We start from the raw sequence: 26,114 nt of genomic DNA on the forward strand, positions 1-26,114 counted from the left end.
GTACCTTAAGAGGTCACCTGGTCAATTCCCCTCAGCTTATAGAAGAACAAATGGAGGTATAGAGAGAGATTAAGGAATTTACCCAATGTCATACAGGGAGACAAGGTTGAGATTAGAACTCAGGTACTTTAGTTCCAAATCCAGAATTCTTTCCACAGTACAAGACTGCCTTCCCCTTTGGGAACAATATATATATTTCACACACACATATATAAATATTTTCCCAATATTTTTCTTCTTGGGTTATTTGTGCTTCTTCATTTTCATAATGAATGAGAATTGATTTAAAATTCATTATTAGTCAAATCTCAATTTTTCTCCTAAAACTATATTATGAAAAAAAATAATTTTATCAAAGAATGCATATGGCATAGCATAATATATGAACACCAGAGTTTAAGTCCTACACCATTTACTAAGTGAAAATGCTGTGTGGCTTCACTATTCTTAGACTTAGTTGCTTCACTTGTGAAACTGAGATAATCACATAAATTACCATATAGTGTTGTTGCGAGTATAGTAGCTTGAAATGCTATGTAAATACTATTATGATTCACATAGTTTATATTAACTCTGGAATAGTCAGTCACAGATACCTAACTTCATCTGCCTGTACTGTTTCATTTAATCATGCTTGGGTCCTGGCTATCCAGTGCTGTTCAAATGTCAACTACCGGAAGGGAAAAAATAAGTCACTTCTGAAAAATGGAGTAATGATATTCCATAATGAAAAAAAAAAGCTAAAACCAAAGAGTGATTCCCTATTGAATCTATTCTGAATATGATAAATACCAGCCTTTGGATACAATTCAAGGCTTTGGATTTTCAGTTGCAGATCACTCATTTAACTACAGTTCTCCTCAAACTTTTACCCAAGACCAGGCTAGGTATCACTTGATAGCTTTCATAAATCACAATGGTTTAGATGCTACAGTCTAATTCCCTTTCAAGAATGCCAGGTTCCGGCCCCCCATATGTAAAACATACATACACATGCCAAAAAAAACAAACAAAAAAAAACACACACACATACTTAAAAAATGATGCTGTTAGCAACTGTGAGACATTAGAATTGACTTAAGCATGAAAAAAAGCATTATTGATAATTAAAGTCACAATAATTAATGGAGAGGGAAATTCCTATAGGAGAAAGAACACAGAACATGCAGTTAAAAAGCTTCAGTTTGAAACCATCTTATGCTCTCTGTGATCTTGGGCAACTTTTACTTACTTTGGAGGTAAGGAGGTATTCAGCTTGCTAATCTATAAAACAAGGAGCTGATTAAATGAATTTCAAGTGGACTTAGAACCCTTAAATCCATTATTCCTATTTTATATGCATTTAGCAATTTGAAGTTTGAGGAGAACTATATTCAGTAGTAAAAATTTTAGAGGTAGAAAAATATTTAATATGAATGCCACTTTAGGAAAAATATTTGATATCAGTCAGCTAACTTGTTTTTATGCTAAATATATTAAGACACATAAGTAAAGTTATAAAACATCTTTCTTGGAAGACATATCAATATCAGTTAGGTACTATACATAGATGTATAATATTCTGTCTTGAAGTTTTTTTGTATTTGTGTTTTTAGCTAATTAGACTGTAATTTCCACAAAAAGTGGCTGGTGAAATGTTCTTCAGAACCTAAAGCAATATTCTATTCTTCTAATAGTAGTTGCTTAATAAATTTGAACAAATAAAATTAGTCTACCTTATACAAGTCAATGTCTTTGCAACTCTGGTTTGAATACATAACAGTTAAAGCCTTGCCTTCCAAAACTTTTCACCATCTTTTTTTTTTTTTTTCAAAGACAGGACAATATGCTGAAGAAAATTCTATCCATTCTGCCACCTGCATGTCAAGATATATTGATTGATATTATATACTATATGATAAATTAATAAAGGTAAAAAAAATCTTAAGAAACAAAAATTCAAGCATAAATGTCACCAATATGGAAAGAAGTGCAGTAGAAACAGTGAAGATTCCAATATTTCTGTAGGGAAATCTGCTTGTATTTGGAGCTAAAAGGCCAGAGTTGAAATTCTGTCCTACTAGCTATATGAAAATGGATAAATCACTTAACCTCTTTTAGATCAAGTCAAGACTACTAGAAAGTATTAAATGCTTAGTCTGTGCCAAACACTTAGCACTGTACTAAGTTCTAGGGATCCAAAGAAAGGGAAGAAATAGGCCCTGATCTCAAGAAGTTCACAGTCTGGTTGAACAGACAACATGAAAACAACTAAGTACCAATTACTAGACATAAGATTAATTGGGGCTAATCTCAGAGGAAAGGCAAAAGAAATAAGGTGGGGTATGGAAAGGCTTCTTGAAAAAAGTGGGACTTTAGCAGAGACTTGTTCAAAGCTTGGAAAGCCAGGATGATCAAGTGAAGAAGGAGAGCACTATGGGAATGGAAGATAATAAAAACACAGAGTTAAAAGAGTTTTGTGTAAAAAGTACAGTATCTTTGGTTGTAGGAAGTGCAATAATTATAACATGGTATAATCAATTTCTTAATTTTGATTTCAAAATATTTTCCAATATGACAGGCCAAACAGGATGTGGACTTTTATTTCTTTGTTCTTTTTCTTCTATTGCACAAAATCACAATGTCCTGAAATATTTCACGTTCTTCTGGAAGTAACATAGAAATTATAAAGAGTTCAGAGAAAGGGAAGTAAAAAAAAAGCCTTTAGGACTTCAAGTGGTGCTTTTAAAAATGCTTAGTTACTGCTATAGAATCAGAAGAAGACAAATAGGGTATAAGGAGAAGGTTGATAATTCAACTATGCCTTTGTTTGAGTATGAGTGTTTTATTCAAGGTTTTCAGAGAGGCTGGAAACAAGAATAAAGGAGTTAATTCCTTGTGTTCACGATGAATGATCTCCCCCAGAAGTAATAATATTATCCTAGCATCCTAGAATTCATTTCAGAGCAATCACTAAGTTTGTGAAAACAGGAAGGAATATGGCTTATGGAACTTCTCAATGGCTAAATAGCTAATAAATCAGGACTTCTTAAACTTTTTCCCCTTTTCCATCTGTGACCCCTTTTTCCCTAAGAAATTTTTATATGACCCTGAGTTTACAAATATACAAAATAAATATAAAAATCAAACTTTTACTGATAATAAATAATAATCTCACAATTCCCATTTTCAATTACACAACCCTTATGGTATTGTGATTCACAGTTTAAGAAGCTTAGTAAGAATCTACATTAGAATCATTAATTACAAAGAATAATGCTTCCACTCTTGAAGTGATGCTATTGTAACTCTCAAAGAGCACTTAATGCTCTGGTTAATTTATTATTTGGCAAGTCAAAGAAATTAACATCTTGGAATTATTTTTTTTATTCTAACTCCGTTAAATTGGTGGTAAAATATTGGGATAAAGATTACAGGTAGGTCTAGAAAATTCTCCAGATATTCCTTTAAAATCTGCCTTAATGTTAAAGAATAAAATCATGATGATAAAGACCTGTCTGGCATCATGGTCATGAGATACAGGTCTGGAGATGATCTTCTAGTACCCAGAATATCTTTTTGGGCTATGCTTGGGAGTTGTGTATGGAACAGGATATAATGCCAACATATGTAGGAACTTAGCCCACAAATGTAAAGGCTAAGTGTTAAAACAGTTTTCATCTTCTTGTGAGGTGGGGTTGTTATTGTCATTTGGTTGTTTTTTCCATTTGTATGTAAATCTCTATTGTTATGGGCCAGAACTTGAAACAAGGTACTAAGTGAAATTGAGGAGACAATGGTTAAATTTAGTTTAGCACTGATTTAATACTACAACAAATAATGGTTTCCTAGAGATATAATGATTGGTTTGTACTCAGTATGGAGCATATAAGCAGGGACTGAGAGCCACAAAGGAGAAGCTCTCAGGGCGAGAGTAGACAAGCGCACTAGAAGCTCTCGGAGGCCAAGACAGATTCATTCCATCATCTATCTTTGTGGTGGCTGAAGGCTGAAGCACAATTCTTTGGATTCAGGGAGATTTGAACTCCCAGAACCAAGGAAAGAGATAGGCCTCTAAGAAAGCTGGCCCGGCCCCCAGGTAAGGAGACACCTCCAGGAAACCAAAATAGAGAACATTACACTTTGTGACCCTATTTAGGGTGTTCTTAGCAAAGATTCTGGAATTGTTTGCCATTTCCTTTTCTAGCTCATTTACAGATAAGTAAACTGAGGCAGACAGTGTTAAATAACCTGGCCGGGGTCACACAACTGATAAGTGTTTGAAGTTGGATTTGAATGCAGGAAGATGAATCTTTCTGACTCCAGGTTCAATACTCTATGCACTTAGCTTCCCTGTATTTTGTCATTCTCATTAAATTCTATAAATTTACTTCATTATATTGCTTCATAAATATAATAATAAACATTGGCTTATAGATGTAGTTAAAGGAAACTCTGAAATGTTGCTACTACATTTTATAAATAAATTGAAAGAAACTTTTATTCGTGTAAAGATGGGTTTGAAGCCATCTCATTTAGCTCTAGTTGACTTAGTGAGAACTCTTTGATTGAACAGAACTGTTAGAATTGAGTGTGAAAAAAGGTCTCACAATTCAATTAGAAGCAAGTGTCAATATTTGCCAATTATAGGATTTTGGTACGTGTTTCAGTGTCATGTTGTTAAATAGCAATCTGTTATTTCATTGATAGATTTCCCAAACAGAACAGAAAAAGATTTTAGAGTGCATTTTTGATACGAGGGTGAAAAACAAGCCTTTTTAAAAGAGAATAAAAAGAATAGTACTAGGTTACAATAATTTATTAAAGTTATCAAATTATACATACCCTGGCCCTATTAAAAAATGATGAAAATTGTAGTTAAATTTGTGAGTGACTTGTAAAATTTCTATCCAAATAAAATTGGCAAAAGGAAACTGCCTAAGGTTATATTTGTCCTGTCAGTTCCAGATAATATTTGTTATCTGCAATTTTGGTAGGAAACCACTGCCTGCTAAAGGTTCTCTATTTTCTGAAGAGTTTAATATGGTAAAATGGCAATTCTGTGGTAAATATAGCCAATACTAATATAGTATTCACATAAAAAAGCAATTAAAGATATTCTTTACCTGATTTCCCTCCCACCTTTAACCACCATTTTGAAGTTAGTATCATATGACAGAAAGACTTGAGTTGGAGTTGAGAAGTCTAGGTTCTATGACTTTGGTATGTCACTTAAGCTTTCTAGATTTCAGTTTCCAAAGCTACAAAATTAGGGTATTAAGACTAGCTGTCTCTGATATCCATTAATTGCTTTAAAATCTGTTATTCATGATGAAAATAATAACTTTAGCTTTATAATAATGAGTGCAAAACACAATTGTTTATCTTTATTTAGGAAGGTTTTTTAAAATGGTAACAGAAATTAATGCCATTACAATAAAAATTCCGGCAGATCCCATAAGACTGGAAAAGCTTCTAGTGTGAACTTAGTGATGTGATGTCTGTTGTCCAAGGACCAGGCAGCTTGAAAAGGCTAGTTGCCAGACAGTTGGCAATCAGTGAGAAATATTTTTATTCCCAACAACTTTTAAAAGACAGAGAAAATGCATTGGTGGAATATGTAATTAGGCAGATGAAATAACTTGTTGTAAAGGTAGAAAGTAGTTAGAAATACATGAGCTAATAAAAGATATTCCTTAAACATAAAAATTATAGAGATAGGAATGTTTTGAAAAAGACTAAGTAGCCACAAGTACAATTTGGTGAACATTATGACTGGAAAAAAGAATGATTTATGTAACATATAAAGAAACTTGTGGCAAATAAAAGTTGTTTCTGTTGATGTAATTTTAGTATTTATGATGTATTTTCTATAAAAAAAAAATTCAAGTTTTAATCCTTGTAGAAAAAAAAATTTTTAATTTAAATCCTTAATTGTTACTATTTCTTTCTTTCTTTCTTTTTTGAAATGAGATAAGTAAAAAAAATAGCAAGACTAAATATTAGGAAAGGATGTACTTAATTGACCTGAAGGACAAAAAGTACCCACGTCATCTTGGGTGAGTCACATCTCAAAGATCAAAATTTTTTATTTCTAAAATCGGGGATTGGAAGATTGACTCAATGACTTTAAAAGGTCTTCCTAGCTCTAGATCTATGATTCTTTTGTCACTTTTGTCTTTGTGTTCTCATGCCTTGCCCCAAACAGATCCTTAATAAAAACTGAACTGAATTTAGTTGCTTTCTGAGCTTCATTTTTATTAGTTTTAAAGTGAGAATAATGTTATTGTAAGGAAAACATTTCAAATACATTAATTTATTTTTTATTTTTTATTTTTTAAATAACTTTTTATTGACAGAACTCATGCCAGGCTAATTTTTTACAGCATTATCCCTTGCACTCACTTCTGTTCCGATTTTTCCCTTGTCCCTCCTCTCCCTCCCCCAGATGGCAAGCAGTCCTTTACAAGTTGAATAGGTTACAGTATATCCTAGATACAATATATGTGTGCAGAACTGAACAGTTTTCTTGTTACATAGGGAGAATTGGATTCAGAAGGTATAAATAACCCGAGAAGAAAAACAAAATGCAAGCAGTTTATCAAATACATTAATTAAAGTACTACAAAATGTGAGATGTTAGATAGTATATTCATCTTTAATCCTTATTTGCTTAAATCATTTCAAACATAGCAGGTCTAGATGCTTATAGGTTTCTTTTATACTAATTATTTAGGTTTTTTTTTTAATTCAGAGAGATTATATTCATGAACATCAAATTGTCCTTTCATTATTTATATGCACTTGTAATGACATTACAGTATTACAGTAAATACATTAAAGTATGTCATTACAAGTGCATATAAATAATGATATGCACTTGTAATGACATACTTTAAGTTCAACATATAATTATAAAATTACTAAGATTTTAAAAAGCTTAATAAAGCTGAGTTCCAGAGTTAGCATATAAATTCAAATAATTATGTAAGACAACAACTTGTATCACATTTATTCTTTCATTTTTATGTAAAACTATAAACTACATTATACATGAACCTTTGTTTTCCCTAAAGTTTTCAGGACAAATAGGAAATTTAGTCTTTGAAATATTTATTTATTTTTCTGTTTTGAATGACTAGTTCATTCCTTGACAAATGCTTCCTTGTTGAAGAAGGGAAAATAATGTTAATCGACCCATCTGTTTTCTAGCTTAAAAGTAATGAATTACAGAGATACTCTTACAAACTACAAACTTCTTTTTGAATTCATAACAGGATGGACAATATAAAGTCTTTGGGAGTATACTTGCCAAAACAAACCCAGGAACTTCATCAACATGGTTACAAAACACTTTTCATACAAATAAAGTTAGAACTAAATAATTGGAAAAATATCAACTGCTCATGAGTAGGCCAAGCTAATATAATAAAAATGATAATTTTACCTAACAATCATTTCAGAGCCATATCAATAAAACTGCCAAAAATTATTTTATAGAGCTAGAAAAAAAAGGACAACAAATTTCATCTGGAAGAACAAAACATCAAGAAGTTGAAAGGAATTTTTAAAAAAGCAAGGTGGTCTAGCAGTACCACACCTAAAGCTATATTATAAAATGGCATTCATCAAAACCATTTGATACTAGCCAAGAAATAAGAAATAGAACGGTGGAATAGGTTAGGTACACAAGCTACAACAGTCAATGACTATAATAATTTAGTGTTTGATAAACTTAAAAACTCGAGCTTCTGGATAAGAACTCACTATTTGACAAAAATTGTTGGGGAAACTGGAAAACGATAGAAATTAAGACCAACATTTCACACTCTATACTTTTATATCAATTTTAAGGTCAAAATGTGTTCACAATTTAGAAATAAAAAGCTATAGTACAAGCAAATTAGGAGAACAAAGGATAGTCCACCTCTCAGATCTGTGGAGAAGAAAGAAATTTATGTTCAAAGAAAAACTAGAGAACATTATAAAATGCAAAATGGATAATTTTAATTATAATAAATTTTAAAACTTGCATATCAGTCAAGATCAGAAAGTAAGCAGAAAGGTGAGAAAAGATATTGACTGCCAGTGTTTCTGATAAAGACCTAATTTCTAAATTATATAGAAAATGGAGTCAAATTTATAATAATACAAATCATTCCCTAATTGACAAATTTTCAAAGAATATGAACCAATAATTTTCAGGTGAAGAAAGTAAAGCTATCTATAGTCATATAGAAAAAATGTTCTAAATCCCTACTGATAAGAGAAATGCAAATTAAAATAACTCTAAAGTACCACCTCACACCTATTAGATTGACTAAGAGGACAGAAAAAGATAAAAATGAGTGTTGGAGGAGATGTGGGAAAACTGGAACAACAGTGTGTTGATGGAGTTGTGAACTGATCCAACCATTCTGGAGAGAAATTTGGAACTGTGCCAAAAAAGCTACAAAACTGGTCCATATCCTTTGACTCAGCAGTGTCACTATTGGGTCTGTGTTCCAAAGAGATCATAATAAAATGGGAAAGGATGCACATGTACAAAAATGTTTATACTGCTCTTTTTGTAATGTCAAGGAAGTAAAATTAGTGAATGCCCATCAATTGGGGGATGCAGAATAAGTTATGAAGGTATATGAACATAATGGAATATTATTTTTTCCAAAAGGAATGATAAGTAGGCTGATTTCAGAAAAGTCTAGAGTTACATGAACTGATACTGAGTGAAGTGAACAGAATCAGAAAACATTATGCACAGTGTCAAGAAAATAATGTGACAATCAACTATGATAGACCCAGCTCTTCTCAAAAGTACTGGGATTCAACACAATTCTAAGAGACTTGGGATAGAAAATGTTACCTGTATCCAGAGAGAACACTTTGGAAATTCAATGTGGATTGGAGCATTCTATTTTCATCTTTTTTTCATTTGCTTCCCCCCTTCTATTCTGATTCCCTTTTACATGATTCACATTAATATGTTCCAAAATGTGCTACATGTATAATCTAGATCAGATTGCTTGTTGAATTTGGGAGGGAGTAGGTAAGGAAGCAAGAAAGAAAAATTTGGAGCTCAAAATGTTACAAGAATGAATTTTGAAAACTATCTTTACATGCAATTTAAAAAGTAAAATAATCAAAATAAAAAAAAATAAAACTATTTACCTTAATAATTCTTTTTATTACTCCTAAAGAGCTCTAATTCCATGAATATGAGTACTTCTCCACATAAATAAGATTGTAACCACTCAATGACTTGCCATGTTCTCAGGCACTTTTTTATAAATAAAAATTTCTTGACTATGTAGCCAAATTAATATGACATCTTTTTACAGGACATGGTAGGAAAGAAGGACTGTAACATTTCTTTGGTCATGCTAGAACTAAAACTTATACTATCACTATACTTGAAATGGAAATATGCTCTCTTGATTTTAATTCAAAGATGACTGATTCTTTTTTTTTTTTTTTGATCATCATTCTTTGTTTTACTAGTATACATTTACATCCTTTGACTCATCATTATAAGGTACCAATTTGTTAAATGACAATTCTTCTGAAACCTTTTATTTTGTGATATTAATTTTGTCTTTTGTTAACAGGTTTTCTTTCACCATTGTCAACTTCCAACTTGCAATAGTTTATTCCCTTAATCTGGTTGTTAACTTGGATGTTATATAAAAATATGCTAGTACATAATTTGTGTATATTAGTTTTTCTTCTAGAAAGCTTCAAAATAGCAGTTCATCTTATTTTTGCATATTTATTTTTTCAGTTATTTATATATTCCTAGATAAATTTTTTTTCTGGTGATTGACTTAGTTCTCCTAAAACAATGAGAAGTTTTGCATGTTACTTAATCTGAATATATCTACATTGGTCTTTAATTTCTTATTGCTATTTTAAAATGTTATTTTCCCATTGGAAAAATATTTATTCAGTACCCAAAACTGTCTGGCAACATTGAAGAATTCAGTAACAATATTCCATATCTTACAGACATCCCTGTATGTCACATATGATGGATGACAGTTTCTGCCTTTTTTACTAGAGGGTTGTTATGAAACCTAACCTATACTCTCCAAACAAGTGGTACTCAGATAATTTTGCCATTGCAGGAGAGGATGAATAACTTTCTGTTGTCATTACACAAACTATCTCCTCAACAACTATGTACATTAAAGTAAAAGTCCTCAAGACGTAACTTCCTTGCCCAGCATCACACAGCAGTTGGTAGTTAAGCCACAATTAAACCCAAGATTTCTTATTCTTATCATGAGGTTCTTTGAATTATTTCATATCACACATGGGTCACACAGAGAATTTGAATTTGAATATGAAAGAAGCATTTGAAGAAGCCTTGTAGGTTTTGGTCTCAGCTTTCTCCTCAAAGACTATATTAGAATCTTCATGTTTCAGCTTTCATATCTACTAAAAGTTTTACCTGCCTAACTTAATAGGAGGACAGATTTACTAAATATTTGAATATTGTCTTTTTGTTGGACACCTCAATATTTTATTAAATGCTATTTGGAAATATGGAACTAGGAATTAAAGAAATAATCAAAATCCTTATTGTCCTTATTTTTATCTTTCTCTATCTCAACATTCCTCTTAAACATTTTTCTTGTGGTTCTTTTGGTAATTATATGGCTGAGACAAATTACATCTATAAATTTTACAGTATTATCAATAATTATCAAATTATTGTAGCCATAGGTAAAAATAATTTAATAAATAAAAATAATTTAATAAAGTTATGAAAATAAAATTTCATATAAGAATCAGAAAAATCCATTAAATTTCTCTAAATTTTCCATGTAGGTAAATATATGTATGAAAAATGCATGCTTTATTAATGTGATTAATAACTGATCTTCTTTCTCTCATTTCACAGAAATTCAGTGAAAAGAAGAGATTTCTGTTTATTAAATGTCACTTGAAAGATTTCAATTTTGTTCAATGTTAATTTGTTTGTAAATGTCATGGACAAAAATAAATGTTCATCCATGTAAGGATTAATTTTCATTGAATCCAAAGTCTATTTGAAAGAGCAAAATTTCTAGACAATATAAAAAATATGTGTGTGTGTGTGTGTGTGTGTAATATATATACATATATATATATATTACACACACACACACACACACACACACACACACACACATATATTTAAACAAGCAAAATTAGCTACATGTGATCTGTGGATAGTATCATTTTAAAGAGTATTTGGACAGCATATCTTTTTTTCATTATAATCATTGTTTTACACAGAATTAGCAATAATCTATCCCAGTTCTACTTTGGAATTGAGTCTACCTTTATCTGATATGACCAAATTAGGCATAATGTGATTAATATGACATATTGAGACATTTACAATTGTGGTGTAACAATCAATAGGACAGACCATGAAGAATTAAATTTATTTAATGAAGTTGAAGTAACTCAATGGGTTATGCAGTGGTTGGAGTCACATAAACAGAGCCAAGGATGAATTTTACAACTTTTTAAGAAATCTTTTAACAATGTATATGAGGAAAATATTTAGAGAATTCAAAAATAAAATGGATTCCTCAGAAGCAATGATGCTTTGAAAAACATGGTGATAAGCATGAGGGTAGGAAGAAACCGAAATTTTCCTAATTAGTCATCTGCAGTTTTCAACTTCACTGGAGAATTGCTCATGTTTTAATTCACTTTGCCTGTGAAGATAAAGCTGACGTGTTCTTTCAAATGTTTTATTTATGGACCAATTTCTCAAAATCTGTGCTTTAGTTTTCATGGTAACAAGCGGATACTAATAACCCATGCATTAAGATTCTACTTATTGAAATACAAATTAGGCACCCCTTATGTTTATACATGTGTAAGTACAATTAATGTTATAGGCTTAGTTAGAAACAAAATTACTTTAGTTAACCAACCATTGCAAAGCAATCAAATGAGATTTCAAATGCAATTGGAAAAGATCTGTTTGGGGAAATCACAGCAATTATTCCATGCAGAGCAATTATGTTTCCACTATTTTTCCCTGCCACCTGCCCCCCAATAAAATAATTTGTCCCTAATAACTGACACAAAATGTCACCTTTAACACTTTCCAGTTACATGGAGACCTCAAAGGCAGCTGGCAGACTTGATCTATTTACAAATATTGGTTTGAACTTTTAATGCATGACTGCATAAATCTCCATCTACTTAGAACTATAGTCTTTGTTCCCTCAATCATATATTCACTTGGGAGTTGAGTTGGAGCTGTGGGAGATTGTGAATTACATGATCACTTCCTTGATGCCAGCAATTTAGGGTTTTGCCTTTTGTTCTCTGTGGTTATGAAGTTTCTTAGAAAACACAGGAAGACATAAGAATAAATTTTACTTAAATAATATCTTTGAAACTTTCTCTCTCATACTTTGCCAAAATCTCAAACATTTTATTCTTCTTTTAAATGTTAATGCAATTTTAACACAATTATTTTCACTATGGTGCATTATATATGGTTAGAATTAAAAGTGTGACATTAATATTATGTTATTATATTTAAAAACTAAACATGTTATAATAATTTTAAAAAAATAATGGAGAAACCACTAAAATAGTGCTAGTATCATTTCTAAAATTCCATAAATTGTAAAAATCCTTTATGATATTCTTATAATTGTTTTCTGTAGATAAGGTTAGGATTAATGAATTCAAAATTCCAATCACAGCTTTGAAATATGAATTTTCTGGATTTTAGAGTTCTTCAAATTACTACATCTATTTTTTCAGGAGCTATTTGAATCAAGAATGACCAAAAGCTACAGATGTTATTTATGGCCTTGTAAAAAAAAATTAAAAGATGGCTTTTTAAGATTTCCTAAAATTTTGATTGCCATGGCAAATTAGAATCATGCCATACACATACAAATATGTATATATATAGAGAGATGATGGTAACTATTGTTTTCTATTGTTTTGCTCTTCATAATCTTAAAGAAAACATATCAGTAGAGAATTCTCTTACAATCTGTAGAAAAACCTAGCCAGTAAGATCCTTTTAATTGCTGAGAGCACTGGATAACTCCTTTATCAAAAGTACTGGATTGAAAACTTGAAGGGGTGTGTGTGTGTGTGTGTGTGTGTGTGTAATTCTACTCCTTCTGTGGGTATTTTCACAGGAAAGGGATAGTAGGAGGTCCTTGTGTAATCTGACACAGTAGGAAACAGAAAATGTGCTTCCCTCCATAAATAGCAGTAGATTTGTACCTTAAATAATCTACTTTCAAAGTTCCTATAGAAAAGAAGATAGCATAGTTGAAAGAACATTAAAGTTGGAATGAAAAGAGACATAAGATCAAATCTTATCTCTAATACTACTTGTATGGCCATGGAAAAGTCATTAAACCTATGTGAGTATATTTCTTAATCTGAAACTTGACTAGTTCTTATGTCACAGGACTGTTCTGAAGATTAAATGAGGTAATATATGTCAGATATTCTGCAAATCTTGAATAACTACATCACTGCCAACTATTGTTGCGGTTGTTATTATTACCCAAAGAATAAGACAAAAGGAGATACTTTAACCTTATTTGCCTTTCCTTTGTAGTATTCTATGTGATAGCATGCTGGCTGATACAGGACCACTTTGGAACCACTACTACTTGAAAGACAACAAGAAAGTTGGAAGCCGGAAGCCATGGTAGAGCTCTATAAATTGCAGAATAACTGATTGGTGGCTTATTAGGAAGTTTAGGTACGATCTCCGTTCCTCTAATGTCACTTTCATTTATTTGGCCACCATATTCCCTTCTCTTCTCCTGGCCCATTGTAGGTGCTGGGAAATATAATCAGTATAGGAGGAAGGGAGAGTTTTGTTTTTTAATTAAAGGTTTACTTTTATATCTCTTTTATTTAATGCCAATCTCTTTGACTATTGATCCATGTGTAGAGGGTCACAGTCAGTGGGGAAACTCTGGGTGAGGTATAAGACCCTTCAGCCCAGAGGGAACCTGCTAACAATGTCTGATTCTGCTCCCTATCTCCCTTAACAGCTCTTGGCTTTCCTGAGAAGTCAGAGGGCAGTGACAATCAGTGTTGTGATTGAAGCAGAGTGATAGCAGGTGATACCAGGTGGCATGTACAATAGCAAATTGTTTATGTGGTCCCACGTGCACAGGTTGTTTTTGTTACATTATAAAAAGGGAAAAACCCTTGAAATAAAGGTACTCCATTTTTCCACCATCCTCAGGAGTCCCACCTCATCACTTCTGCACTAGGAAGGTATATCTTAATCACCCCAATGTAGGGCTCTAGAAAGCAATGGTATGTTTTGTCACCCCAATCTGGGGGCTCTAGAAAGCAGGACACAACATGCATGAATTGGGGCTCAAGGGAAAATTGAAATCTTCCCTTAAATAAGTGACATCTTTCCCAGTACAGAGCTAAGCAAGGGGGTATGGGAAGAGAACACAGAGTGATGATGGTAGCTGTTTTGTTTTTTGTTTTGGTTTGTTTTTCTCTTTATAACCTTACAGGATACATTATCAGTAGAGAAAACCTCAAACTGGCTAGGTGCTGAGAGCACTTGCTAGCCTGTACCAGGACTGTTAGCCTGAAAACGTGAAAGCCTAATTGAGGAAGAATATGATTCACATTCTACATGAAACAACTTCAGGTAAACCTTACTTGGGAAGCTGTCAGTGCTTGAGACAGGAAGATTTCTCGTTTGCACCTGACTTTGTCATGTGACAATGAGACTTATATTACCTAAGTAAAGCACCCCGAGAAAGAAATAAAAAGTATCATGTCAAAAGAGTCATCTCAGTGCTATTCCTTCAGGATCCTGATCCAGGCAATAGGACCAAGGACACAGAGCTTTATCAGGAACTTGAAAGGTTTTTAATTTGAACTACTCAATTAATTAATAAATTAATGAATAATTATTTATTAAGTGCTTACTATAGGCTATGCACTGTGCTAAGTGCTGGGATTACACAAAAATAAAAATGTAAGTCTCTGTCATCCTAACAGAGGACATATATGTATGTTTATTTATCTATATTTGTATAAACATGTATATATACATATATCTGCTTTACATATGTGTATGTGTATATATATATATACATATTATATATATATGTGTGTGTATATATATATATGTATATATATATATATATATATATATATATATATATATATAAACTTCATTTCAAGGACTTGGAGGGAGAAACAATTATAGCAAAACTATACTAGAATAAGGAGGTGAGCTAAAAGAGTGGAAGACTATTGAACAAATTAAAGGAGAAGGGGTCAATGAAACACCTTCTATAGCGTGGGAGGACTTTTATGTCCCAAAGTTAGTATTAGGTCAGTCAATGAGCATTGATTAAGTTCCTACTGCCTATCATACACTAATCACTGTTTTATGAAGTAGTATTAGGAAAAAAACAGAAAATATTATATAACTAGTGGAAGACTAATCATGGACAGAGGCAAGGCCAAGATGCACAGTTATCAAATATCAATATGATATTAGATGTATTGTAAGAGCTTATGAGGAGTGATGAATATACAATCTGGTCTTTTTGTACATGTTCAACTGCTATATTTTAAGATAGATTGCATAAATGATGATAAGTAAGTAGATAAAAGCCTATCAAATACTTATATTAAAAATGTTCAGTTTATTATTTCTATGACTAAGTGAAATATGAGACATTTACATATAGGATCAGAGATTTAGAGCTAGAAGGAACTGGGTTTTGAGTTCATTGAATCTAATTCCCTATTTTATAAAACAAACAAACAAACAAAAAAAAAGAACAAGCAAGCAAAAAACCAAAAAAATAAATCTTGAATATTTAATTATCTTGTCCAGGGACACATTACTTTTAAATATCTGAGATGGGATGCAAGCTCATTTCTTCCTTACTCTAAGTTCACCTTATCCACTATACTTTGCTGCCTCTCAGAAAATCATGTCTACTGGAAAGAATTTACAGATAGAGCAAAAAAAAAAAAAAAAAAAACAAACAAACAAACAAAAAAAAAAAAAACAAAGAGATTCATAAAAAATGAATCCTTATTGACACCATTTATAAAACATTACTATTATTTCCTCATTGTGGCTTCTATATATGGTGGGTCACATAAGAAATTAAATGGGAATGGGAGGGGGTTCAGAAATTGCAGATGATAGTCAAAGGCTAACATGGAAAAAGTTTAGAAACTATAGAAATATATAACATATATATATGTATATATATATACATACTCACATATATATATATTAGAGAGAGAGATAGTATCATATAATATCACCCCCAATTTTACAATAAGGTACTGTAAACATCACATAAAAGGAAAAAAATCAGACTTCTCTGGTACAAAGGGAAGACCAAAAATTTTTATGTATATTTTCTAGATTGAGGCACTGTATTCCTAAAAAAGGGATGTAATGCCAGAGAAACTGAGGCAAAATAGAGATTAGAGAGTATTTAATAATTTATTAAAAAGGGAGAGATTTACTGGTACCAAATGGATCCATGGTTGGTCCCAGGGCTGAATGAAACTATTGTCCAGCAAACAATGTGAGTTCTCAATGTGAGCCTATATACACATGGCTCAGACAGAGGGTAGAGCGAGGCAGGGGTGGATCAGGGTGCTGACAGTTGGAAGATGGGACTAACAACAATCCGGTTCTGACATGTTGAGGGGAGGAATGGGGGATGTCTAGTAATTGGGATTACAGAATGGGAAGAGGTACCCAACATTCTGATGATGCTTAAGATAAAAGGTCTTTCTCCTTATCTGGATCATCATGATTAGGAGGGAGGAGTGGTTGAGCAAAACAATTATAAACTGAGGCAGAACAATTAGGGAAACCAAGGCAGGACGATTTAGGGAAACTGAGTCAAGATAATTAGGGAAACTGAATCAGGATAATTAGGGAACTGAATCAGGATAATTAAAAGAGAACTGTGGCATAACAGGGAGTGATGGAAAGGGATGAATTTTTGATTATCTAAAATGCTATTAGATAGATTTTATTTTTATGTTTGTGTTGTGATGAAACCAAAGTAAAAAAAAAAAAAAGATCATGAACAAAGACAGGTAAATTGTAAAAACTGACAATATACTTACTGCCTGAAGCAAAGATAGGAGGACCATTATATCAACATTTTCTCACCCTTTACTTGATAGAGAATGTGAAAGGTGGGTGAGCTACTGCATAAGGGCAATTAGTGCTAGTAAAGGAAGGGTTTCATGCAATGGAAAAAGAAATGTACTGGAAAAAAAAAACCTACCTAAAGAGTACTGAAACTGCTAAGAGATAAAGGATAAAGGAAGGAGGATTTCAGAAAGAGTGAGGTTAAATTCAAAATAAATTCTATAAACTCTAAAGCTTAATGAGATCACTTGTCACTGATAGCAGGGGTGAAGCTGAGCAGGGGGTAAACTGAACCCTTGGGATGTGCTGTCAGGGCTTCTAAATGACCCTCTCTGGGACAACCCATTAATCTCCTCCCACTATTTATGTTTTCATTCAAACACTAAAGTGGCCCTGGCCACAATACTGGTCAGGAGCTATAAGTTACTTGTTAACAATTCCTAACACAAGTGCTGATGTTCTATTAAAAAATAACCTCCTATGTGTTAAATTCCACATTTTCATTTTACAAAACAACCCTAGTTAATCACTCTGCAATCCAGCTGCCTAATTCATTTCTGTTACTACACTAAATAAAGAGAAACAAGCTGTGCTCTTTTTGAAAAGTGCTTTTTTTCCCTCTCAAAGTCTTCTACAATTGAAACTGAGATTTTTGCTGAAAAAAAAAAATTAAAGTGTTTTCAAATTTCTTAATTGAAATTTTTTATTGCTTCTTATTAAGGGAAGATTTAGTCACTGTTTCTTTATGTAATATGAATATAATCAGTGCCTAGCACAAGAGGAGAATCCACTTTTCTAATCAGTCTTGAGTGGAAGGACTCTCACATTGCAAAACAAGTTTATCAAAGACATATGCAAGAGTTAGTGAGGATTGACATTTTTTTTTTCAACGAAGGCCAGAAAAGGAAAAAAAAAAAAAAAGAAGAAGACTGCTTGTGGCTAAAGCAGAACAAATTAAATTATAAGAAGCTTAATACATTTATTCTAAGTATAATTGCATGTCCCCAGTGTCAAGATTGTCATAACCTGTATAGTGTTTTCTTAATTCAAAATAGTATCACACAAGTTTGATTTTAATAGCCATACTCCAAATCAATCTGTAGATTTCAGACCTTATACCTAATACAAGGTATAGTCCTAATTCAATAAGCAACTAGTTGCTTGAATAGTGGGGCTTTGTTTCAAATAATTTATGTATTTTCCTCACAATACAGATGGCATTTGAGACAATTTTTCTGAGATAATCATATTACTTTTGTTGTTTTTGTTATTCATATGGTCAATCATGTCCAGGGACTTGCCTGTACTGAACCATCTCTCCATTCTTAGTATAAATCCCAGCTGGTCAGAATGTCTCATCTTGGTGATAGAGTGTTGTAATCTCCTTGCTAGTATTTTATTTGGAATTTTCCCATCAATATTCATTAGAAAAACTGGCCTACAGTTTTCTTTCTTTGATTTTTGTTTTTCTGGTTTAGATATCAAAATCATATTTGTATCACGAATTCCTTCTATACTTACTTTTCCAAAAAAAGTTTATATAATATTAGAATTAATTGTTAAATATTTGGTAGAATTCACTTGCAAAATCTATCTGGTCTTGGGGATGTTTTTCTTAAGGAGCCCATTTATTGCTCATCCTATTTCTTTTTTCTAAGATAGGGTTATTTAAGGATTCTCTGTTCTTGAGACAATTTTTATTTCCCTCTTTGTTTTATTTTTTCCAACTTTGTGGAAAAAGCAAAACAACAACCACCACAAAACTAAACAAACTATAATTCTTTTTGTAATATGACAAAAATGAGATTATCAAACAGAGATTACAATGCAATTATCCAAGAGAAAAAGGTTAAACTATTAATGAAGAGGGAGAAATGTTTCTTACCCCAAAATCATCCCTCCATTGATGGGCTGCTTGAAATTTTTCTGCTTTGGTAGCCAGACGCTGGAAAAAACAAACAAACAAAAAAGGATAAATGTTTAAAATACTTACATGAAAATGACTGTCTTGGATATATTACTTTTGATTTTCTGAGCAACCATCAGATTACACAGAGCCCAAATAATTTGCTACTGCTGCCTAATGGATGCTTAGGCTTAAAGTATTCTTAACAGCTTCAAGTCATCCCATCTGAAAGTATCATTATTCCTGTAACTAAACATTCTTGAATGCAGTTTAGTTTACAACTGCCATGATTATCATCAGCAGTATTCACCATGATTTATGATTGTCATCTGGCTTGCTCAATTTCATACAAAACTCTGCCAAATCATTTTAGAAAGTTAGTATTCCTTCTCATATTGACATCATTTATTTCTGTACAAGTCAGACAAAATAAATTCTGCCAAGCAAAACTATTATACATTTAGTAATCAATTAATTTAATTGTGCCAGGGACATCACAAATGCAGAGTATAGAAGAGAAGTGCTGGAAGGAAGGTGCTACATCTGAATCTCAACTTTCTTCTTCTGTGAAATGGAAAGAATAGTTCCCATTTAACAGTATTGCTTCATAGTTTCACTGATAAGATGTTACCTAAAACCCTTCAAATCCTAAATCCTTATATAACCTTTTAAAATTTCTAAATTATTATATAGATTATATTACTACATAGTAATATAATTTATATTACTATTTAGAAGTCCACTAACTATTCTTAATATATTGGAAATATTTACTTGATTTTTTTATGGGGGGGGGGGCAAGGCAATTGAGATTAAGTGGCTTGTCCAGGTCACACAACTAAGTGTTAAATGTATGAGGTTGGATTTGAACTCAGGTCTCCTAACTTCAAGGCTAGTGCTTTATCCATTGCACCATCTAGCTGCCCCAAAATTGGCTAATATTTAAATATATATAATTTTTAAAATAAAAATATTTGCAATACTTTTGCTTATTTAATTCCTATATAAAGTACTTAATATTATTTAAGGTACATATATAAAGTACTTCTATAAAGTATGAGATATTGATGCAAGGTTTGAAGGATTCTTTAAGATTTCTGAAAGACACCTTAGAAATCTTAACAATCCTTTCAAACTAAGCATCAATACTTTGTGAATTATTTAAATAAGAAATGAATAAACAAAAGCATTACAAACATATTCATTCATACTCTCTCTATATATATATATATATTTATATTTATATTTATATCTACCTACCTACCTATCTACCTATCTATTTACTTATCTATCTATATTTCCCCTTAAGGTATCTTGGAGTAGATAGTGCAGCTAATAGAGCATCAGGCCTGAGGTCAGGAAGACTGATTTCAAACCTGGCTTTAGACACTTACTAGTTGTGTGCCTGAGCAAGTCATTTTACCCTATTTGCCTCAGTTTCCTCATCTGTAAAATGATCTGGAAAAGAAAATGACAAACAATTGCAATATCTTCATCAAGAAAACACCAAATGGAATTACTAAAAGTTGTACACAATTGAAACCACTGAACAACATGAACAAAATGTGTCTTCCTGATATAATAATTTATGAATCTCTGGTTCTAAGACATTACTGCATGATTGCTTTTTGGCTCTCTCAGATCATCTTGTGTAAAAACCTTTCTGAAATATCTGCAAATCCTATTAATTACACTCTAAAAATAAGACAGTAATTTAACTTAGGAAAACTTTAATACAATGTATGAAGAAACCTCTAGTACTCAAAGGCCTATCTCAACATTAAGCTTATTATTTTCTCATACAATCCCTAGCTCCCAAAGCATCAATCTCCTCTTGTTTTTCTAAGATTCAGAATTAGTTCTAATGAAAAAAAATTATAAAACCACAAAACAAAAATGAACTAAGTGTTTTGTCTGGCTTAGATGATAGCAGAGGTTCCCTTTAGAAATAAAAGTTATGATTCTTCTGAAAGCTTTACATTCTTTTAAGACTTTTTCCATTATCCACTCATGCCTTGACATACCATGCATTACTGAATCTCCAAGGTCCCTTCCAGACTTAAAGCCTTATGCTTCAATTCAAGAAGTCAACAAACATTTATTAAATCCCTATGATATGCAATGCTGTGGATTAGGTGCCTGGGGATACTCAAACAAAATGAAACTATCTCTGCTTTGGCAGAAATTTCCTTTTACTTGATCTATGCTATGTTTTTCTATTACACATTAAAAAAAGAAATGATTTATTAAAACTTTTTTTTATATTATAATAATTGCAGGGTTCATCAGCCTTCTCCACTGCCACTGCAGTACGCACGTGAGCACGCCCCCCCCCCCCAAATAGAGGTGTATATCACAATTCCCAACTTCATTGAGTTGGGAGATTTTTTTGATTGATCAAATCAAATAAGCAAATGATATGTGAATGATTCCTAAACATTCCTATGGAATCAATAAAAGCCATAAACTAAGTGAAAAGAATGTAATTAGTTAATCAACTTGGGAAGGAATGAAGTGCTTCAAAGAAAAGTAATAGGATTAGTTTGAAAGAACTAAATATAACCCCAGACCTATATATTAGATAATGAAGTTCCAGGAAAATTTCAGCAACTGCTCAAGATTTAGGAAACATTTTGAGGATCCAAAACATTTAACTGATGATGGAGAGTGAAAAAGCTTTGGGAGAGTCTTAAAGGAGACCCCCAACTTAATATGTCAGACCAGTAACATTCTGATGTTAAAACGAAGAAGATGCCAGTCACTGAAATTGCATGGTACATGGAAAGTGTTCATGAAAGCTTCCATAGAAAATAGGAAATGGAGGGAGAGTTGAGCAAAAGGGGAGAGGGATATTTCTCAAACAGAAACAACCTGTGAGAAAGGCTACTCCCCCCACAAACATATGTATATATGCAGTGTATGTTATTACCCTATATCTTTTAATTCACATTTGAAGTTTCATTAGTAATAAGAAGTTTTTAAAATCAATGATGAATAATAATTCCTCAAAAAAAAAAAAAACCTGTTCACTTCATTTCAAAAATATGCTCTACCTATTACATGTGCAATCATGTAATTACTTTTGGGATCTTTTCCCATCCAGCCGTTTGTACAAAAAGCTTCTAGAAGGCAAAGACTAACATTAAACTTTATACAATGGGAATATGAAAATACTATTCATATATATGAATACTATTATATATTTTCATGATCATGAATATTATGATATATTATCATGATCATGAATACCATGACATATACACATATGAATATATGAAATTACTATTCATATAAATTTATTGTTTATCCATGTGGATAGGGTTAAACAGGAATGATGATGATAATCTTATTTTATAAGAAAAACAAAATATTTAGGAAAGTCATATAAATTGTTTTTTGTTTCTAATAACAGATTAAACATTCACCTAAATAAAATGTTTTAGGGATAACAGAAATATACTTTCACTATAAGAGTTTGAATGAATCCCTTATTAAAGCTAATTTGCTATGATTTCTAAATTAAATTTCAAAGTCAGAACAGAAAAAATCATGAGATTATCTACCACTGATGCCATCTTTACATTTCAATAATTTTAGTGAAAAGTTTAAGATTAGAGAAATTTCTGCATAATTGTGCTTCAGATTTTAATAGCCCCTTCTAGGTGCTTTTGCCAACACAACATGGTGAATGCTGTTCTATGTTAGCAAATGCCAACTGCTCCTGGCTAATAGAAAATTACTATGTATCATGGACATTTCAAGTCCCTAATTAACTTCTAAACTGGCCAAGTGCCATCTTATTTTAAAGGCCAAACAACCTGCAATTAAATCCTGCAGGCAATTTGTACAAGGACAGAGCCTAGACCTAATAAAATATGAGCATTAAAGTATCTCTGCTTCAATATTTTCCTGTACAGGAAGACCCTGCTATGGCATATTATGCTGCATTTCAAGGAAATCATAAAATTTTATTTTTCTCATTTGATGATTTATTGTGACATACTATAGTACTAGACAACAAAATGAGGCTAAACATGAGTATAATATGCTTTTACTTAATTCAGCATAAATACTAGAGGATTCATTGTTTAATTTTACACACTCAAGAGGATAGTTTAGGGGAAATGTCATGAGATAGCCTAAAAATAAATATATTAGTATATGAAAAAATTTGCACATACACATATCTATAAATGTATATATTGGGAGACAGCTTGCTTGAACAACTAGAAAAGTAATTTCAGCATCAGGCAGATCTGACTTTGAGAGCAGATGTGAAGCCAGATACATTCTAAGTCTCTAAATTACAAAAGAATTACTAATATGCATTTGGAAAGGGAGTTTAATCACTAGAGTGATTATCAATGAAATCACAGGTATATAATATATATTATACTATATTTGACAGGAATATATATGCATGTGTGTATGTGTATATGTACATATGTACACATATGCATATGTGTGTGTCTTTATACCTCTAGAAGCAAATTTAAAACCCTATGTTCACAATTCAAAACCCTTCACAATGTGCTCCCCTCCTACCTTTCCATTCTTCTTATGGCTTTCTCTCTTTCACAATCCACAATCCACTAAAATAAATTTTCTTGCTATTTTTTGGCATAAGTTATTCTACCTCTAAACTCTGTATTTTCACCCCTCCTCATATGTCCCTCCTTGGCTTCCTTCAAGATTCAGATAAAATCTCATCTTCCAGAAGTCTCTCAGTCCCTTCAGTGTAAATGTTTTCCCCCTGAGATTACCACTAATTTATTCTTCTTTGTACATAACTTCCTCACCCCCACCCCCATCCCGACAATATTGTCTTTCCCATTTGATTATGAAGTCTTGGAAGACCAAGTACTTTTTGCCTTTCTTTGTATCGTTGGTTCTGAGCACAGTTCCTGATACAGATACGGGTATCTAATAAATACTTTTATACACACACACACACACACACACACACACACAGAGTTTGCAATATTATATTTTCTATAGTATTTATGTGTACATATATACCCATAATATACCATATCTATATATAGACATATTATATGTGAGTGATCTTTAAAATATGGCAGATTTGCTAATAATAAATGAGAAAATATACTTACTTACATAGGAATTTATAAGTACTCATTTCCATATTGTCATTTGTAAAGCAAGAAGAAAATACCCAAAGGAACAGAATAAATGAATATCCAACTCCAGCTTCTTATTTCTTAGCTCCATATTGACATGAATAAAAACAGGGACTATATCTAGAATTTCATTGTTAGAAGTAAGGAAACTCTCTGAATTATATTATCTCAATTTCCCAGAGCATGGAAAAATTAGTCCCACAGTCAATGTTTGTTCTTCAAGAGCTTCAAGACCAGCTTTCTGTCCACTATACCACACTACAACCCATAAAACCAATTTAATGACTAAGAGAAAATTCAACTTCATATAATTTGAAAAGTGCTTGTAAATATCTTTTTTGTATAAAAAGCATTATGCAAGGTACTAGGAAATCAAATAAGAAAAGATCAGTGCACACCCCAACCCACTATACACACACAGAGAGAGACATACACACTCAAACATACACATACAAATACATGTGTGTGCAAGGACTTCCATCATTAGTACTCTAATACTTCATACGATTTATATCCATTGATTCCAACTGTATTCTTTTAAAGACTTTAGGGAATGTAATTTTTATTGGGGGAGGGAATTCTTATTGTACAATATACTCTTTCAAATGTGCTTTTTGATATTGATGATACATAAAATTTACCTTGAATGGGAAAATGAACATTATTGGTAAAGACTGGGTTACACAAACAGGATCCTTGCCCTGATTAGTTCAAATTTCAGCATGGCACCTGAGTAGTAAGGCAATATTAAAAGGGATAGGTAAAATTGATACATTTCCTAGAATTGCCAATAAAGCCAATTGAAAGAGGTAGGCCAGTTTTAGAGTTATGGAAAGTTAGGAATTTATTTCAGAACATTTCTAAACTTCCTAATGACTTTTCAGGGCATAGCAAGAGATTACAAAAATAAATGATTCCTTCTATCTGTCAGTCCTGGAACTGTCTTTTCAAAGGTCTTGTCTTCAAATTCTAAGTGTATATTGCTAATCGGTGAAAAAGCTTTTGATCTACAGCAGTCTGCAGGAAAAAGACCTAGCAAGGCATTATCAGATCAATAAAAGATCAGCTCCCAGGAAAGGTCCATTCATTTCCAACCTTCACTTTTTTTGTCATATCTTTATCTCTCCCTCTAGCATTGAATTCTGTCAGAAGATATGACAGCCTCATAAAAGAAGCAACGCTCTCTGCAGAGAAAGAAAAGCATTCTATTATCACTTCCCTTGCGATCCCTAAATATATTTCATCCTGAAAAATAAAATGAGACTGCTTTTCAATATTGAAAATGTCTCACTTATTAGACTATCAGTTAATCTAAGCTGAAAGACAGCATTGGTTGTCAAAAACATTTAATTCTGAGTAATTTTCTTTGTGTATCTTTGAAAGGAAATCTATGACATATATGACAATTTAGCTTGGTTTCAACAATGCAAATATTAAAGTTGAATTTTCAAGAGTTGGCTTGGACAGAAAACAGAAGAAAATTTTCTTATACTCATGCAACACAACTTTGCTTTGATATATGCTAAAATTATAAAAGGCATATAAAATTTTTAAAATAAAATTAACAATTGGAATGTTATTCCTATCATCCACACATCTAGACCAAATTATGTGTGGTTAATGCTCATCCTTGTATATGTATGAGAGTGTATATATATATGTGTGTGTGTGTATATATATATATATATATATATATATATATATATACATACATATATATTCACATTTACATACACAAATACATATGCATACATATCTACATATTTCTATATAGGGAGTGATATTTTATATTAATGAACTGACACCAATCAAGGAATTTATTATTGTCTTTTTCTGTGCTGATAATCCAGTTTTCTAGTTAGTGCATTATTTAGTTATTTACATTAATGTTTCTTAACATATCAAAAATTTCAATTAAAAAAAT

At 31.9% G+C, this 26,114-nt stretch overlaps 1 protein-coding gene across 4 annotated transcripts in view; it reads right to left on the reverse strand.

Annotated features, from left to right (window-relative positions):
• The window catches only part of CACNA2D1 (calcium voltage-gated channel auxiliary subunit alpha2delta 1), a 688,069-nt gene that overhangs the window by 315,909 nt on the left and 346,046 nt on the right, over window positions 1-26,114 (reverse strand). For all 4 annotated transcript variants that reach the window (XM_051961631.1, XM_051961630.1, XM_051961629.1 and 1 more), the window contains exon 4: window positions 19,029-19,088. In XM_051961631.1, coding sequence (XP_051817591.1) covers window positions 19,029-19,088 — 60 coding nt within the window. The remainder of the gene's footprint in view (window positions 1-19,028; window positions 19,089-26,114) is intronic.

This window comes from Antechinus flavipes, chromosome 5 (assembly GCF_016432865.1).
Source record: "Antechinus flavipes isolate AdamAnt ecotype Samford, QLD, Australia chromosome 5, AdamAnt_v2, whole genome shotgun sequence".
Lineage (NCBI taxonomy): Eukaryota > Metazoa > Chordata > Mammalia > Dasyuromorphia > Dasyuridae > Antechinus > Antechinus flavipes.